At 40.9% G+C, this 20,147-nt stretch overlaps 1 protein-coding gene across 2 annotated transcripts in view; it reads left to right on the forward strand.

The window, feature by feature from the left end:
* The window catches only part of MGAT5B (alpha-1,6-mannosylglycoprotein 6-beta-N-acetylglucosaminyltransferase B), a 233,755-nt gene that overhangs the window by 8,701 nt on the left and 204,907 nt on the right, over nucleotides 1-20,147 (forward strand). Inside the window, exon 2 of one of the 2 annotated variants that reach the window (XM_060764586.2) lies at nucleotides 4,201-4,313. In XM_060764586.2, coding sequence (XP_060620569.2) covers nucleotides 4,201-4,313 — 113 coding nt within the window. Of the gene's footprint in view, nucleotides 1-4,200; nucleotides 4,314-20,147 lie in introns of those variants that run through there. The other variant, XM_060764587.2, reaches the window with a different exon arrangement.

The raw sequence follows: 20,147 nt of genomic DNA on the forward strand, positions 1-20,147 counted from the left end.
GTCAGTCCTAAAATTCTGGTGGGCCTGGAGGATATGAAACCTGTCTTGAATGATTCCCAATCTTTCCCGGGTCTCCTTTCTCCTGAGTTTAAGAAAATACTGTGCTCAGAGTCTGGAATCTATATGTCTGATTCTGGCATGCCAGGTTTCTACTTGAATTGAGGAAGAAATGAGGTAGAAGGCACAAATGTTGCTTCTGTCTCGGTGCCTTGCAGCATTTGAAGCATGAATACTGCCGGTGGGTGATGAACTGGCAGCATTTCACAGTTTGTAACCTGAGATCAATTGGTTCTTTTGTGTTGGTTGTGAGCTGATGGAAGGCTGAAAGGAAAAGAGCAACACGATGTGCAAGATGAGGGGGAGAGGATTTCTTAAGGAATTAAAACACATTTAATTGTTCAGAATCTGAAATTTTTAATTAAGTGTGAAAATGATCCCTGTTATGTCCATGTCTTCTCCTTTTCGGAGAAGACACGGACAGCGGTGTGGCCCAATGGCTGCATGCAGGCCCCAGAGGTAAAGTCATTTTTTGCATTCTCCCTCCCCTACCATTTTTGACCCCATATGACCTTAAATGTTATGAAAGGCATTTTGCCACATTTTTGCATGCCTGGGTCATTTTAGAAACAGGAGAAGAGAGGTTTTTTTTTTTCTAAAACAGGAAGTTAACAGCTCTTTGTTCCATAAAATGGTCCAGAGGCTCCTAAAATATTCCCACTAGAGCAATTGTGGACAAAAACTGCATTTTTGGGGTGTAGACTAGGGGGTATAGTGAGTCCTTTAAGGTCTTGGGTGATGGGCAATACAATGCCTAGTTTTCCACTCTGCACAGCTCTAGTTTAGCTAATAATTTTTTTCCTTATGGTTACGTAGCTTTCACCAAGTTCTATGTCCCTATTGGCATCAAATATGACATCCTATATTATTGTTTCCAGGCCTGCACTCGAACCTATGGGAGCTTATACTGACTGAGACTAGGGTGCTCCTAAACCATTCTATCTTTTCTGTCTAATTGCTATTATATATGGAATAGAGGGATGTCTTATTTTGTCCTTTATCTTAAGAAGGGGAAAAAAGACTTGGGGCCCTTCCACACAGCCCTATATCCCAGAATATCAAGGCAGAAAACCCCACATTATCTTGGTGTGGACTCAGATAAAAGCAGATATTGTGAGATTTTCTGCCTTGATATTCTGGGACATAGGGCTGTGTGGAAGGGCCTCAAGTCTCCCTCCCCTGACAGTTTTTCAATAACACCTGATACAAAACCTCTTGGGGCATTTTACATTACACTGTCATACCTCATTAGACTAGAGCAGAATTTCTCCAACTGTGCTCCTACAGATATTTTGGACTTCATCTCCCACAATTCCTAACAACTGGTGAGTTGGCTGGGATTCTGGGAGCTGAAGTCCAAAACACTTGGAGGAGCACAGTCTGAGAAACATTGCAAGAGAGCCTCTATCTACTGTAAATCCAGTTGCTGCCTCCTGCAGAATTCTGGAGTTTGTAGTTTGGTGGGACCTCTTTGATTGAGCAATTTAAAGCCCTCTCTCTAAACTACAAACCCCAGAATTCTGCAGGAGGCAGCAATAAGGTAAACAGCTCTAGTGCAGGGGTTCTCAAACTTTTTCAGCCACAGTGCCCTTTTTGAAGCAAAGGTTTCTCATGGAGTCCCAAGAAATGTGTATTGATATTGTATTGTATATATTATATTATATTATATTATATTATATTATATTATATATCAGGCATGAGCAAACATTTTGATGCACTGAGTTTTAAAATTTGACAGATGAGCCAGGCCAGTTTTTTTTGTCATATCAGGAGTGACTTGAGAAACTGCAAGTCACTTCTGGTGTGAGAGAATTTGCTGTCTGCAAGGATGTTGCCCAAGGGATGCCTGGATGTTTTGATGTTTTATCATCCTTCTGGGAGGCTTCTCTCATGTCCCCGGATGAGGAGTTGGAGCTGATAGAGGGAGCTCATCCGTGCCTTCCCCGGATTCGAACTTGCGACCTGTTGGTCTTCAGTCCTGCCGGCACAGGGGTTTAATCTGTTGTGCCACCGGGAGCCAGATCAGTGGCAGATAGATAGAGAGTGTTTGTGTGGACTAATTGGAAAAAAAAGAACACTGCACATATTTCATTTGTAGTGCCAAAAAGAAGAGAGAACAATACAATAGTTAAAACGAAGAATAATTTTATCCAACATAAACTTAACAGTAATTCAGTGGAAGACCCCAGGGGCCATCCAGTCCAACTCTCTTCTTTCATGCAGGAAAAGCTCAAAGAACCTTCAACAGATGGCCATTCAGTCTTTAAAAAAATATATAGCAGAAACCCCAGGGACCATCTAGATCAACTTCCTTCTGCCATGCACAAAAATCACAGTCAAAGCACCCCCTGTGTGCAGTGAGAGATATAGGGTATCGGAAGCAAGGAAGGTGAGGGGGAAAGGATCTGGGTGGTGAGGGAGGTGGTGGGGGAAAGGGATTTGGGGGTGAGGGAGGCAGGGGAGGGGGAGGAGCAGGAAAAAGGAGGGCAAGCTTGGAGGGGTGAGGAGAGGGCACTGGGGAGTGCCTTAGTATGCTTCGCGGAGCCTCAAGGGCTCCATGGAGCACACTTTGAGAACCACTGCTCTAGTGTGATGCATTCCACTAATTGCAATGGTTGCATGCTGAGCAATTCTGAATTTTGTGGTTAGGGGCACCAAAGGCTGAAAATCTGCAGTGCCCTAACTTTAACTGCTAACTCCATGATTCCATAGGGCATTGCCATGTCAGCTAAAGTGGAATCATAGCATTATATGGTCGGTCCTTCAGTTTGTGGAGTTGACTTTTGCAGGTTTGATTATGTTTTCTAGAAATCTCTAGGTTCTCCAGTATGACTCTATGGTCAATTTCTGGTAGAACCACAGAGGTTTGTTAGAGAACCTAGAGATTCCTAGAGAGACCCCCTTTCCAATCATTTGCAGGTTCTTCAGTGTGTTTCTGGCAGAAACACGTAAACATCCCTAGGAAAGTGTTTTCGCATGCAAAAGAGCTGTTTTTAATTTGTGATTTCTCTGCTTGGGGGGGGGGGGTGATCTCCAAACCACAGAGCATGCGAAGGGCCCTCTGTATTTGTCAGGTACAGTGGATTGTCAGATCTTTGGTCCTCCAGGTGTATTTGGACTTCAGCTCCCACAATTCTTGACAACTGGTAAGCTGGCTGGGATTTCTGGAAGTTGAAGTACCAAACAACTGGAGGACCAAAGGTTTGGAAACACTGCTCTAGTGTAAAACAGCCCCCAGAGACAGCCAAGTATACTATCAGTACCAGTCACTTGAATGTATTTGGGCCTTGCCTTCTTGCAGAACCTCTTCCTTTTCCTCCTGGGAAAATACCAAAGTCTAACTCTAAGCATCTTTAACAGTTTTTTTAAAAAATGCAGATGTTATAGAACTGCACCGTTTCTCCTTTAAAAAATGAGTGGGTGAAATGACTAAATCTATTTCAGGAATAAATGCAAAGGCACCACTGTGAAATTCATTTTAACAGAAGGTCTGTGAAACAGAAGCTCCCGTTGGATTATTATGCCCTGCAATGACTCTGAAGTTGTGTGTTATTTGAAGCTTTCATTCTTGTTAAGTACAATTAATTTGTCTAACTGAGAGAAGCATTCAGTTCTCTTCCGGCTAACTCAGCGTTTGCTTCTGCCTGCAGCTCATTCAGTTCAGCAAATGTAAGAAGAAGAAGAAAAAATAATAATAAGGGGAACGGGAAGGAATGGGGGCAAGAAGCTGTGAATTTTGATGGCCGTGTTTCTCATTTCCTACTGCACAAACATTGGCACTTTGTAACTACCGGCAGTTGGTTGTTAATTACTTAGATTGTGGTATTTAAGATAGAGTGAGATACACAGTCTGCACCCTGTAGTAAGGATTTTTTTTTAATAAATGCTGCATTCAGTAAATGCTAGACGAAAACTCCTGTTTTTCCCTGCTATGTACAACTACTGAGCGATGCAAATCTGACATTTGCAATAGTTCATGATTCCCTCTCTTCTGGGAACAATGGTAGCTTTTAAGGAGCAGAAACTACCAGAGAATTTTAGTAGCAGCTTTTAATGGATAGACTGGGAATTCTCCTAGCATATTGTTGAGCTATAAGATGCCAGGCCTGACTTTACCTTTTTTCATTTTGTCTCCCTGTGCAGGATATTTGTGGTGGGGATTGGATTTTTCACGCTCTGCTTCTTAATGACATCTTTGGGAGGGCAGTTTTCAGCCAAAAGACTGGGAGACTCTCCATTCACCATCAGAACTGAAGGTAGGTAACATGATCATAGATTTAACCACATTTTCCAGATGGAGAAGCTAGAGAAGAGCTTTTGTCTCGAAGGACTTTTTCATACCAGCCTTTTGTCTTGCCACAATTGCATTAGTGTAGGAAATTGAACAGTTTTATAACATTCGTCATCACAGTTTTCTGCATTAGTGCAATAGTGCTGCTTTGGCAATCCATGGTCTAACTTTCCATGCTGAAATTTCATCTTCTATATAACCATTAAAGGTACAGCCACCAACTCAATTTTTCACTCTAGCAACCCGTCAACATCACACAGGTACAGACCATTGATTTGCCAGCAGGAACCTCTCTTTCTCTCTGCTAACATTTGCACTCAAGTTGGTGTGACAGATAACTGGTGCCCTGTTCTAGGCATACCTTCCAGGAAATAGTAGAAAGGTTTGACTGGAACAGAGCTCAGAAAGATAATAATTGATTTTTAGTTTCCAGATTCTACATGCCAGCAAGACCACTGACTAAACTTGTTGGGGAATTCTAGGGATTGTCATCCAAAAAAGGGTATATCTGTCAGAGGCCAGAAGAAATGCAGGAGAACCATTGATAGTTTAAAGTGAAATGGGTGGAAAGTCAGCTGAAGAAAACAAGTTAGGATATTTTTACAGGAAAATTCTACAACCAGGCCAACTTTAAGTCTGGATGTATCCAAATCAGCTCCCTGAAGAGAACAGCCATCAGTTAAGAGGGGTGATTCCCAATTTTTGGTTCTCCGGGTGTTTTGGACTTTATTTCCCAAACTTTCTGAATATTGGCCAAACTAGTTGTGGCTTCTAGGAGTTAAAACCCTAAACACTAGGAAGACTAACATTTGGAAATTGTTGATTTAAAGGGGCTAATTCTGAAAGACTCTCCAGTGCTGCCAAAAAGCCTTTGGAGTTGGAAAAGAAGGTGGGATCAAGTAGTACAGAGTGTTTGATGTGGCACATGCCTTTTAAATCTACTGCTGTAGCTGTCTACCATTCCTACCTCACACAATATTTTTCACATGTAGTTTATTTTCTCAGACTCATCATTTGATCTGTCTACACAATAGCCCTGTGAACAAGCAAGTGAGGAACAGAAGCAAGGACAAAAACAAATCACATTTCTGGTTTTGTATGATTTCCACCATAGCTTTGGCCATAGATGTTTGGCCATTGCTTCCTGTTTCCTCACTTAATGCACTGGATTAGCAGTTCGAAAACTTTGATCCTTCAACTCCCAGAATTCCTGACTGTTGGTCAAGGTGATTGGGGTTTCTGGGAGTTAAAGTCCCAAACACTGGGTCAATCAAAATGTGGGTATCACTGCCACTGGATGGTATTGCTATCAGGATTTGCCCATTCTTCTGAAGGCCATAGAGGAGGGGACAAGGGAATAAACTCAGTCGGATAACATCTGTTTTAACTTGAATATTTTGTTCTGTTTTTTCCCCTTCAATTACACTTCAAGGAAGCTTGCTTTTCATTTTAAAGAGTACAAAATTCCACATTAAAACCAACTTTTAAAACACCCAAAATGCCAAATTTCAGCAGTTAAATCAATAACCAGAACTGTATTATTTTTGCACTGTCAGGATAGAACGGTTTTTAGCCTAGGGCTGAAAATACCAGCAAAGAAGCAAATATGCTAGAGACCAGGAAGGGGAGAATGGTGCAGCTGGGGGTGGTCTCAAGTCACCTTTCACCTGTCAAGTCCCTTTCAACTTTTGTTATCTTGTCATTTGTTTGGCAGAGTTTATTACAGGAGAAGGTAATCAAAGAAATACAGGTTGAGCATAGTTTATCCATAATTCCAAAATACGCCAAAATTTAAAATTGTCCACATAGATGGCTGTTTTTTCCCCCAGTGGTTAATATGCCACTGGAAAGCAAAATTATTAAATTATATATGCATTATTAAAAATGTATTATAATACCTTCAGGCTATGTGTGTAAGGTGTAATTTGAAACATAAATTAAATTTTGTATAGAGACAGACCCATCTCCAAACTACTCACACTGTACATCTAAATTATGAAACATTCTTGGTAGACAGCAGGTGGTCATGTAACCTGGGTTCGGACCAATTGGGCAACTTGAGAGTTTCTGTGCCTGTATTTATGACAGCCAAGCAGTGGGGTAAAGATGATGGAACTCTTGATTTTCATAAATGTATCCCAAAGAATATAAACCAATCAGAAAGTCCTGGTATTTATTTGTTTTACGAGATCTTGCCAGTTTGATGATCAAGTGCCTTTGGTGAGTGAGGAGCACACTGTCAGGCTGCCACTGACTCCTTCGAATGATAGCGCATAGGAGACCCCAAGGGCCATCTAGCGATCCCCTTCTGCCATGAAGGAATACACAACCAAAACACTTGTTATAATGGATGCCAGCCTCTGTTTAAAAACTTCCAAACAAGGAAACCCTGTCACACTCAGAGGCAGTGTATTCCAATTTCATATAGCTCTTATTTTCAGGAAGTTCTTCAAAAATGCAGGTGGCATCTCTTTTCCTGTTCTTTGTATCCATTGCTCAATGTCCTAGTCTCTGGAGCATCAGAAAACAAGCCTGAATTATCTTCAATACAACATCTTTTCAAATACTTAAATGAGGCTATTATGTCACCTCTTAACATTCTCTTCTCCAGGCTAAACATACCCAGTATCCTAAGCCATTCCACATAGGGCTTGACTTCCAGATCTTTTACCATGTTGATTGCCATCCTCTGGACACATTCCATTTTGGCAATATCCTTCCTGAATTGTGGTGCCCAGAAATGGACACTGCGTCCCAGGTGAAGTCTGACCAAAATAGAAAAAGTGGTGCTCTCACTTCCCTTGATCTAGATCAGTTGTTCCCAATCTGTGGCCTGTGCACCACCACTAGTCTGCAAGAATGAAAATATGGTCTCTGGCCTCACCCATTACTATACCATTGTCTCAAAACCACATGGCAACAAAGGTCTTGTGAAACCCTCTTATAGTGCCGAGGCAATGGGGATGTAGCGAGGTGAGAAGTTGACTACCCACAAAAGTCTAAAGTTGGCCAAAAACTGATTTGTAACCCTTTTGGTACTAATATTGGAGAGTGGTCCCTGGTTAAAAAAAAGGTGGGGAACCATTGATCTAATGCACAATGCTCAGCAATGATGGATAGAATGCAACAGAACTCTAGATTTTCATAAATACCCCCCAAAGAACATAATAAGCCCTGAAAAGCATATGATGAGGGAAGATAAGAGAGGAAAAATTGGGGAGACAATACCTTCTGAACAAAGCAGATCTCTACTAGCTCTCTGATAGCCTCCATTTGGCAGTCAGTCTAATGAGAGAAGAGTCTCTATAACAGGTGGCTTTAATTCTGAGAAGATATTTTTATAAGGAATAACAAAACACCTATTTGTGAAAGAGGAATCATTACACAATGGGGCGTTGAGGGATGAATTGTGAGAGCTATGTATGATTCCTTTTAAAAAAGCAACTGCATAACTGCGCAATATTGTAGAGAAGGCAGAAAATAAATGATTGCTAAAAGTCCAATTTAACTTCAAAAGAAAGAGACATCTAGGAGGGAGCGAATGCTATTTGAAAGCAAATTTCACACACCCCTCCCTGCTTGAAAAGAGCATTTTCAAAGTTAAAATAGGCTGGAAGCACCAGAAGGCTGATTTGAAATAGGTCATGGTGGAAGGTTATGTACATCATACTTTGGCCTTAGGAAGAATACACAGCTGCCCATGGTTGTTATATATTTCAGCAGTGTTATCCAACAATAGGCTACTGTTGCTCATTGTCTCCTGAATAAATACAATAGTAACTACAACTGCTGCTAATATTTTACCATCTTTTGTCACTTGTTATTAGATAATGGTTGTCTATTGTTCACATTTTTGGGTTCTTCAGGAACTAGGGCTGCACTTATATTGCTGAATTAATGCAACATGACATCACTTTAACTGCCGCAGCTCAGTGGTATGGCATTGTGAAATGAGTAGTTTGGTGAGATACCAGCAGCTCTCATGATTCCATTGCATTGAGCCACAAAAGTGAAAGTGGTGTGAAAATGCATTACATTTACACTCTTCTCTGAATGACCACATTGAACCCAAACCAAACAGTAGACTCTAATTTAGGGGTGGAAAATCTTTGGCCATCCAGATCTTTTTGGACTCTGTCTCCCACAATCCCTGACCAATGGCCATGCAGGCATTGAATTGGAAGTAGAAATCTCAAACCAGTGGAGGAGGAAAAGTTCCTGAACCTTTCATTAAATGAAGAGTAAGTTGTTATTTGTTGTTAACTGCTCCAAGTTGATTTCGACTTATGGCCTTGTCTCCTGCTTTTGCGTGAAAAAGGGACTCCCAAGCCTATTTAGTTGCCACTACCCCACTATTATATTTCTCTATATGAAAACAAAAACCAAGAGTTCCTGAATTTCCTTTGAAGTTAAACCACACTTTTTGTTAAATGAAAAAAACCATCCCAGAACAAGGGAATTGGAATACACGTGACCTCCATTTGTACTATGTGGGTGGGGAGGTTTGCAAAATGCTTAGTTGACTTCAGAGGTGATTATCTTGTAATGCCACCTCTGTGGCACTTGGCAATAAAGTTTTCTCCTTGGTAATGGAAGCCTAGTTTTATTTATCCATAGAACCTCTCTCAACAGCATGACCACCATTAAGGCGGCTACCCAATGATTAGTGCTTCCTTGGCTGGGTTTTTCCAGAGTTGAACCTCAATTAATGACTTTTTTCCTATATTCCGACCCCTAGAACATTTATTTAGACCACTTTTCACTAGAGCCAGGCCTTCTACTTAAACAGGCACTTATATTTTACTCAAACAATAATCCCTGTTCACAAAAATAGTAGAAATATCCTTTTGCTCAGTCCCAGGTCTGTTTCCTGCAAACTGCCTGATACCTAACTGTAAATTACCATGATATTGCAGTTTTCATCACAGTTGGAGCCAAGACATGGATGAATGATCTCTTCATGTTTAAGTAAGGGTAACAGCCAAAACAAAGCTCCCTCTCAGTCATCCTGATCTTGATGTTCAAAAGCAACTGTCCTCTTTCAGGATATATGCTGAAATGAGGAACAAATATACAATAACACACCATTGTTCCTGGGAGACAAACCATAGGCTATGGGGAGAGGGGGAAAGGAAAAGAAAACCTTTTCCAAGGCTCAGTGACATGGACCTTTATATAGGGAATTCAATTCTACAGTGAGATTAAGCTAGTGAATTAATGCAGTATATGGAATAGTTTTGAATTTGTGTGTTATTCCCACAAGGAATTCTGGTATTTGAGTTTACACATATCTAGTGGCGTTATTACAAATCCCTAATGACTGTTTTATATGAACACCTACATATTTAATCAGGCCAATAGCCATTCATCAAATCACAAAGCCAGGTGGTGGTGTTTAATTTTTTCCGTGAGTCGTTCATAATAGTATTTTCAGGTGCTTTTCAGAACTGTGCATTGATACAAAAGCTGGCCAGCACAATGGGACGTTAAGTGCTGAATGCGTTCAGAAATTCAGGACCTGATTCTGATTTCCATTACAATTCTGGTAAACTGAAACTATTCTTCCAGCCTGCGCCTCATTTTTGTGTAAGACTGTTTGGGGGATCAGAATTTGATCTTCTTGCAAATGACCTAAATTTTCTTAATAGCTTATTTTAGTTAGAAGTCAGAAAAAAAGGCTAAACGAAGAGTGATGGCTTGTTAAAAAGACCACACGTTGTGGGCGCAATAATAGAAACACATGCAGATTTCATTACATTGCCAATGAGCCTCCAGAGATACATTTGAAAAATAAATTGGTATGCAGCAAGGACTTCAGGAATAAAATTACAGAAATACCGCTAGCTGCAGCAATGATGGTTTGTTAATTGCAGCAAAAGTGCACCTTGGAGATTTTAACGTGAGTTGTCAAGGGATAGATCAAGATCTGTTGATGCCTGAGGTAGAGCATCCAAATGGTGTTTTCCACTCCCTCAGAAAAAATATAGTAAATGTCTCGCTGGCATTCTCCTGTCTTAAAACTCTTGTTTGAAATTTTGCTAAACAGAAGGATCTCTTGGGGTTCTGTTCTGTATTTTTCCAAATAGCCTGCCTCTCTCATTCGGCTCCAAAAGCACTTTCAGTTTTGCCATCTGAGGAAATCCGACCGTCTCTTCATTTCCCCCTTTCTCTCCAAAGCTTACTATTTAGGAGCAGCAGCAAGGGATAAGTGTTAGCATTTTTCTGTGATGCAGTCATTCCATATGCTTCTATTGTCCCTGTCTGATGGGTTAGTCCCAATTAATCACATGTTGTCCCACTTTTGGGCTGCTTTTAAAATGTCCCAATTCCTCCCTTTATTATCAGCTGCAAACTATGTTCAAAATGCAAAAGTAATTTGCACTCCATTAACTCCCCAGGGGAGAGAGGAGAGGAAGGTGAGGAATCTTGCCCTTCCCAATATGTTCAGGTAAAAGCAAGTTGTTGCATCTTAAGTGGTCTTCCTTATTAGCCCTGATCACACTCTGATACTGGCCATACATGTATCAGTTTTCATTTATGTAATGTTGTATGGTATAACATTCAAGTTATTGGAAAATCTGGATCAGGCACTTGTGGTAGGGATCTCTTTTTGTCTACAACTCCCATCACTATTAGCCAGAAGAGACACTATTAGCCAGAAGAGAGATTGAGTTCAAAAACTTCTGGAAGGCCACTATTGCCCATTTGTTTCTCTAGTCTACATCATCAATAAGTCCCCACATATTACTTAAGAAATGCCTTTAAGAACAATGGTATTCACTGAACTCCTCTCATGAAAGGATCTGTGAGATTGTGTTGTGTCACTGACAACCACAGAGAACATAACTTTCTGGCCATGTGCTGGGCAGTTATGTGAAGCTGGCTACATGTCAATGCATCTGTATCTCTGTTCACTTTGAGCAGGTTGGAAGACGCCCTGTATTGGCTGAGAGACAAAGCCTGATTCATTCTAGAGCAGCAGCTTACCAATGCAGTCTTGATTCAGAGTAGATGTACACCCCTAGCGGCATTCATCCATGCAAGGAGGACTTAAGCACAGCCTGGAAAATAAATAAATAAACATTACTACCTTGGTGGGTGAGGAGCACACTATTGAGCACAGGTCAATGTAAAAGTAGAATTTTGTGATGCCTGTATGATGCATGTCTGTTATTTTAAAGGGTATATAAAACAAGACTTTTCTTTGTTCTGTACCCTGTCTCTGGATTACCAGCAGGGTCCATATCCGGTTGGTGCCAACCGAGAATAAACTGTGCTTTTTCAGACCTCAGGAACTCTCCTTGCCTTTTTTCCTCAAACCTTCTCCCTGCCATTGCACTACAACATCTTCTCAAAAATTGAAACATGGCTATTATGTGACCCCTTAACCATCCCTTCTCTAGGCTACACATACCCAGCTCCCTAAGCAGTTCTTCATAAGGCTTTACTTCCACACCTTCTACCATTTTGGTTGTCTAATCTGAACATGTTTCAGTTTGCCAATACCTTCTTGAATTGCTGTGCTGTATCCCTGGGGATGCCTGATCAAAGTGGAATAAGGTGGCACTATTATTTAACTTGTTCTAGATGAGTGTTTTCCACAGAATGATACTATTACTATATTTATTAATATTGCAAAGGCTGGATGGACATCTGTTGGGAGTGCTTTGATTGTGCTTTTCCTTTATGGCAGAAGGGGGTTGGATTGGATGGCCCCTGGAATACTGTTAAGTTTATGTTGGTCTAAAAGTTTGCCCATGTCTTATGTTATGTTTATATACATTACATACTATCATTCATCTATCTATCTATCTATCTATCTATCTATCTATCTATCTAAACATTTTTTAGAGCTCCATGAGAAAGTTTTGCTTCCGGAAGGTCTCCACATCTGAAAAAGTTTGAGAACGAAAGGTTCTAGCACAGACTTTCTCAAACTGTGCTCACGCAGATGTTTTGGACTTCGGCTCCCACAATTCCTAACATTTAGTAAACTGAATGGGATTTCTGGGAGTTGAAGTCCAAAACACCTGGAAGAGCACAGTTTGAGAAACACTGCTCTAGTGGATGCCTGGTTTTACTTTGGAGATGGAAATATCTGGAGAAGGGCCTGAAAAGATGCTTGTACATGCCAAGCAGGCTCAAATGTGAAAAACTGAAAGATTATTCTATTTAGTTTTATTGAGTTATCTTTTTGGCCTACAGGGGCTATGCTGGCTGAGGGATTTGGGGATTTATAACCCAATATTTTTTTCTTAGCTCCAATCTAGTTTAGTGTGATCTTCTTTTACTGGCAGCATCTCTTCAAATGGGAAGTGCTTTCCCATTTCTCCTTCCATGCCTTTTTGAAGGGAGATACCCAGAATGTGGAAAGCTACTTTCATAAAGGAACTACTTACAGTTAGAATTACAAAAACAGTTAGCTAACATTATGGTTACACTTTTGTTGTGTGCCTCCATGGGGCTTTCTTGGCAAGATTTGTCCAGAGGGTTTGCCTTTGCTTCTCCCTAAGGCTGAGAGAGTGACTCACCCATGGCTACCTAGTGGCTTTACATAGTTAAGTGGGGATCCAAACCCTGGTCTCCTAGTGCCACAATTTAATACTGAAACCATTCCTCCATTCTGCCTCACACTGTTTTTTTTTTAAACTTGGGAGTAACTATATATAATAGTTGCTTTTGAGTCTTAAAAATGAATTTCTGAATACAGCATATAAACCATGTGACATTTCTCCTATACCATTAATGACAACACACCCCATGACTCCTTCAGGGTATAATCACAGCACAATAGAATGGGATTATTGCTCTTCAAGTGTCATAATGATAACTTAATGATTATTCCTTACTGGAGAAAGGTACTGATTATAAATAGTTGTTCATAAAGAGCAGTTTCCAAGCTCTGGAGTTATAAGGGATGACTTTTTGTTGACCCTTCCACATCTAGAGGGCATGCTCTACCACCAAACTCAGGCATCCCCCACCCTTGGGGAGAACAAGGCTCTTAGCATCTTAGAGGTGGTTTGGGTTTGGAGCCTTTCTCCCAAGCACTACGAAATGGAGTGCATTGCCACCATGACACTGTGTAAGTCAACCCTGAAAGGTCAGTGTGGGAGATCATTGATCGTTTCATGCCCCAAGGAGATTTTCCAAGAACAATGGATTAACAGATGGTGGGGTCGCTCAGCGCCTGACAAGAGCAAATGCTAGCAGGGAGGTGTTGCCATTTCTCCTGTGAGTGGACTTCAGGCACATTTATGTCAGTGTAGCAAACCCATACAATTTTAATAATATCATTTGGTCACTGAGCATAAGCCTTTTTAGAGCTATTGAAGAAGAAAAAATAGACAGAGAAACCTATATATCCATGAAGGATATGTTCTTGGACTTTTCATGGATGTGTGAAACCACAAACATATGAAGAATCTCTCACCCAAGGATACCATAGAGTATCCTTGGGTGATGAATATTGAGTGTGTGGTGGGTGTGTGTGAGTGTGTGTGTGTGGGATGGTGGTGGTGGTCATCCTGTACTAACATTTTGCAGCTATTTGTAAATGATAGGATGGTGCTCAGGGACCCAGAACAACATCCTACCATTGCCCCACTGTTGATTGCTTGAACAGACAGCATCTTCATTTTTCCAAAAAGCTCTCCTTTGTTTGTATAACTTCTACTTCTATGTTGTAGTCTTCCCTTTCAGTTTTCCTCAGGGAACTGATTAGCTGAATTTTCAGAAGAACTTGTTGAGTAACAGTGTTCTGCCAGCTGCTGTAGCTGTCGGGGAAATAAAAGAAGAGAGAAAACTGATTTGTCTGGGCTTCTTGCTGGACTGCTTAAAGATTTCCAGTCATGTCAGCCCAGTGAGAGTTGCATGCCAGTGGCAAAAGGTAGAAAGGGGAGTGTTGTTCCCCAGCTGATCCATCTGATGTGCCAGTAGTGGCGGTGGTTGTGTGCCTTCAAGTCATTTCTAACCTATGGCAACCCAAAGGCCATCTTATCACAAGACTTTCTTGGCCAGATTCACTTTCTTTTGAGGCAGAGTGTGACTTGTCCATGATCACCTAGTGGGTGTCCATGGCTCAGGGGGGGATTTGAACCCTAGTTTGCAGAGCCATAGCCCAATGCTTAAACACTCCACCAGCATGTTTTAGGTGGCTGCACAAAAATAAGGTGTGAGAATTATGCAAGCTTTCAAATGTTGTTAGATTGTAGTTCTATGGATTCCTTATCTTAGGTTGTGCTGCCAACTCCATGGGGAAGTTTACAGAATTTCTACCCCTGTAAGTGGTGTGTGCCTTCAATTCTGACTTATGGTAACCACAAGAGATAACTATCACAGAGTTTTCTGGCAATATATTTTTTTCAGAAGAGGTTTGCCATTGTCTTCCTCTGAAAGTAGGACTTGACTATGATCTCCCAATAAGTTCCATGGCTGAGTACCCACAGTGACTGGTCCTTCTTTCCTTATGTCTCAACATTGTCTTCTTTTTATTTACTATCAAGTCAGCTTCCATGTACAGTAGCCCTATCATCAAGAGGTTTCCAAGAGCCTGGTGATAAGCAACCTTGGTCATGTCTTGCCGACTCCATACTATGGTCTCCCTCTTTTCTTACTGCCCTCTATTTTACACAATAGTCATGTCATCTCTTGTTTTGCCCATGGTTTGGATCAGTCAAAGTAGCTTTAGGGAGATTTAAATTTGGCTTAGATGGGACCAAGGTTAATATCACATGGATTTATTTAAGATCAAGACAGTGTACAAATATTGTATTTGGTGCCTATTGAAAATATTGTGAAAATATTGTGAAAAGCAGATGAAAAAATAAAACAAATCAAAATAGACAAGGCAATGACATGGGGTTCCAGTTGTCTGACAGGCATAAGGAAGCATGACAACAATGTCATGGAGCTGTTATCTTTCCCAGATGTTGTTAAGGGGAAAAACAAACTCCTCTGCCTTAGGGCAGAATCTGGCATGTGAGAAATAGGCAATGTAATGTTAATTGGGATGATGTTTTGAGCTGTAGTTTAGCAAGCACATCATAACGAATGCTCTCAAACCTATATAACTAAGACAGACAGAAGTACTTGAGCAATTCCCTGTGGGATTTCTGGAAAATGGCCATTATACTTGAACAGCTTGGTTGTAAAATGATGTCTCATACCTTCCTGAGTGCATCATTGAAAGAATAAGAAAACATTCTCTCTTGAAAATGATGTTCTGCTATCATCTGATCCTCACTGCACACACACCAATATTGCTCTTAAACAGCATCATCAACAAGTAGCTAGCATGAAGATGAGTCTTGTGTTTGGAAAGGCTGTGAAATGATGGAGATCACACTGAGTAGCTGAATCTTCAATTATGACTGATCAAGCAGTGATTAATCATAATAGAAGCCACAGTGGCACAATGGGTTAAATCCTTCTGCTAGCTGAGCTGGTGACCTGAAGGTCGGCATTTCAAATATGAGACAGGGTGAGCTCCCATCTGTCAGTCCCAGCTTCCTATGTGGGGACATGAGAGAAGCCTCCCACAGGATGGCAACACATCTGGGCTTCCCCTGGGCAATGTCACTGCAGACGACCAATTCTATCACACCAGAAGCGACTTGCAGTTTGTCAAGTCACTTTTGACATGATAAAAAAAGCAGTGATTAAATCAACAAATGTGTATATTGTTTTAAATATATATATTGATTCTATGTCTTTTTGACTGGTATTATCACATATCTCCATGTATCCTAAGAGATTCAGAACAAACAATAGTAAGTACAATGCATCTGGTTACTGGTCACTTCTATATATTGAGGTTCACCAGGCATTACTAAACTTCAGCTCTCAGCAGCCCTAGCTAGCATAAGCAATTGTGAGGAATCCTGAGAGTCACAATAAAGTCTCAAGGACCACATGATTCCTATCCTGAAGTTGTATGCGTGTAAGGCTTGAAAACTTCTCAAGAAGTTTTCATTTTCATTTTCACTCTCTTTTTCTGTTGGGCAAAAAAATTGTTCATTTTGCACCTTATCCCCTTTGAAGCTAGATGACCCCATTCTCTATGCCTACCTCCTCTCCCTCTCACATACATGAATGCACACACAGACACGTACAGCCACTCACTGCTACAATTTATTCAGAGAGGAGTAGTGAGCTGACAACCATCTATTGTATGGAAAACAGATGAGCAGACCCAATCCCACAGTGGAATGAAAACATGCCAGTTTTCTAGTGTGATGTGGGAAATCTCCCCTCAAAGATCCCAGCAGTCTCTGCTTTCATCAGCGCAATGCAACAGACTCTGAAAAGTATAGGCACAGCCTCAGTGGGAATTGATGTTCTTTTTCGTGCTGGCCTGCAGTCAATGCATTTGCCAAATGATGACCCAGAAAGACAACCGTTGTCTGGGAGAGGACTAATTTCGTGTGGACCTTGATCTCTCCGACTTCGAGAGAAGCCTTCTTTTCTTCTGTTCTTTCCTCTAATCACGTACAGGAGCCCAGACTGACAGGCCTGCATGTCCAGTTTCTGAACCAGATGGAATCTGTCTTTTCAGAGCTCAGTGAGAAAAACACAAAGTCCCGAAGGCTTTTGTTTCAGAACACAGGGTTTCTTTCTTGACAGCTAGCCTGTTTTGTTCCTGTGTTTGTGGCTTCACAGTGTTAGCATATGGTTCAGGCAGGGCCAATTCAGTACACTTTTCTGCCTGAGGTAAAGGACAAGTTGGCATACTTCTCCCTGTTCTACTTAGACAAGAGATTGCCAGTTGAATTTACTTCAACTCTGATTATTGGGCTATGTCCTCCATTTCACTTGGGGGGTTAATTTGTGGGGTGCAGGGCAGACAGTCTAGAATATACAGCTTTGGCTTCCATAGGAAGGGAATGGGCATGGGTTTGCAGCCATCATGTTTTCCTCCATCCCATTGATCAACTACCATTTGAAGCCTAAACTCAATTGCTAATTATAACTAGATGAGTCATTGAATGGGTGTGTTGAATGAGTCGATTTGTTAAATGGTAAGTCAGAACTTTACATAAATCCCATCAATTCCATGAGTCTTTTCAAGGTGGGACAAGCAATTCAATCTTGGCTTGAAGTGACAAATTCATTTTACCTAATGGTTGTAACACCTTTGTGTGTAATAGAGATTTTCCATTGAGGGGGTTGGGGTGGGGAAGGAAATGTATAGGGCAGTGTTTCTCAATCTGGGAGTCGGTACCTCGGGGGGGGGGAGTGGTCACGAGGTGGTGTCAAAGGGGTTGCCAAAGACCATCAGAAAACACAGTATTTTCTGTCGGTTATGGGGATTCCATGTGGAAAGTTTGGCCCAATTCTATTTTTGGTGGGGTTCAAAATGCTCTTTTCTACAACCTCCATCGGTGTTGACATTTGGGTATACTGAGTATTTGTGCCACGTTTGGTCTAGATTCATCATTATTTTAGTCCACAGTGCTCTCTGGATGTAGGTGAATTACAACTCCAAAACTCAAGGTCAATGCTCACCAAATCAAGTATTTTCTGTTGGTCATGATAGCGCCAAGTTTGGTTCAATTTCATAGTTGGTGGAGTTCGGAGTGCTCTTTGATTGTTGGTGTACTATAAATCCCAGCAACGACAACTCTCAAATGACAGAATAAAACCCAACCCCACCATTATTCACATTTGGGCATATTGGGTATTTCTGCCAAATTTGGTCCAGTGAATGAAAATACATCCTGTATATCAGATATTTACATTACAATACATAACAGTAGCAACATTACAGTTATGAAGTAGGAATGAAAATAATGTTATGATTGGGGGTCACCACAATATGAGGAAGTGTATTAAAGGGTCACGGCAGTAGGAAGGTTGATAAACACTGGTATAGAGTATTCATAACCTCTGATAGACTAATGATTCACAAGCAAATGAGCTTGGCCTTTCTTGCTCGCATACGAGCCTAGTCATTGGATTCTTTACTTGTTTTAATACTATGACTCCTAGTTGTATTTGTTTCTAAACTTTGTTTAAGGTCACTTTGGGGTACTTAGTAAATAAAACAGTAGATGAAACAGAAAATGCAGACAGGTTTCATGATTCTAAAAAGATGGTATTTTTATGAGTAGAAAAGCTAAAAAATTAACAGACCATCAATTAAAAATGTCATATATTGAAGCTTTGCTATTAAGAAAAGACCATCTTCTCAGCATTTTGAGATGTCTCTCTTGTTTCTTCTTTAGGCAATGGATTTTTCTACTACTAGAAGACCATCTTTTGAGCATCATTAAATATGTCTCTTGTTTCTTCTGTGGATGCCATTGCATGCTCCCCACTCATTTCCTTAGACTTATGGAGATGGCCTTTCTTTGCCTTTACACTGCATTTCATGCTTCAGTAATGTCTGTGTGGGAAAAAAAAACATATGATAGAGAAGAATTGCCAGGTTTTATGTGATTGAATGGTACTGTAGTTACCATTTATTTCAACAGTAATAGTGAAATCCACGCACTGGAGAGACTGACTGCCTTGAGTATAGAAATGTTTGACATGTCAACAAACCCTGCAGAGTTTTGAGCAGATGAAGAATAGCTACAAGATTTTAAGTCAGTGGGTAACTCAGCTAGCAAGCTGGAGCCAAGATGGCACAGCAGGGGGGATGGGAGAATCAACATGGTTAACTGTCTTTTAAACCTGAAAATTTGTATGCCTCAATTCATCTCCTCAAAAAATGTCCCTCAGATGTTACACAGTACATTTTCAAATGGCTTGACTCCTATACATCTATTTACACATGCATAAATAAGTTAAATCAGATCACTATTGCAATCCTATGTACATTGACTTGGAAGCAGGCTGATTGAATTTGATGAAGTAAAGTGAGTCTAGGTGGAGTTCAACTGAAATTAGATATGTTTAGCATTTGTTTAAGAAGGGGACAAAAGCAGTAAAAACATATGCTTGTCACAGCACATGGTTTTTCTCACTTCTGTATCTTGCATTTGGTGACTAAATATTGTTATGGAAATGGCAAACAGTTAACTGTAGTGCACTCACCTTTCTCTTAATGTCTAGTATCATGAACATTACGGATAATTCAGGATACATTATGGTTCCAAAATGCTTTATGTCATTCAGGTCAGATGAGAAAAAGCTGGGATAGATTATCCATAGAGCAGTTCTAAAAATACTTAGGTATAGTCCTCTTGCCCAACTTCTCTGTCCTCTAAAAAGGGGGCACATAATTATTTTATCCCTTTGAATCCCTGCTGTTTTGGTTAAATCTCAGTACTCAGACTCTTAACAGACTTCTCTAAAACAATGTTTCTCAAATTGTACTCCTCCAGGAATTTTGGACTTCAGCTCTCAGAAATCCCAGTCAGCTTTACCATCTGTTAGGAATTGTGGGAGCTGAAGTTTGAAACATCTGGAGGAGCACAACTTGAGAATTTCTGCTCTAAAACAGCAGATTTAGGCAGAAGGTCCAGGGCTGCATCTGCCCCAGTTTTGGATCCCTGTACCCTTGCAGGCCATGCCTACTCATTTCCATCCAGAAAAAAAGAAGTTAATTTTCAGATTTCTAGGATTTGTTTTTTGAGGGACCTTTTCCACATTCACCATTCCAAAGGGTGATTAAATCTTCCTGCCTTGGAGCCTGGCGATTCCATCGACGCCTTGGTGACTCTCTATAATGGGGAGATGTCCAGGGCGTTAGATGCGATCGCACCCGAACGCCCCATCTCGTTGCGCCGTGACAGGCCATCTCCCTGGTTCACCGGGGAGCTGACTGTGATGAAGCATGCGAGAAGGGGGCTAG

This window comes from Anolis sagrei, chromosome 2 (assembly GCF_037176765.1).
Source record: "Anolis sagrei isolate rAnoSag1 chromosome 2, rAnoSag1.mat, whole genome shotgun sequence".
Lineage (NCBI taxonomy): Eukaryota > Metazoa > Chordata > Lepidosauria > Squamata > Dactyloidae > Anolis > Anolis sagrei.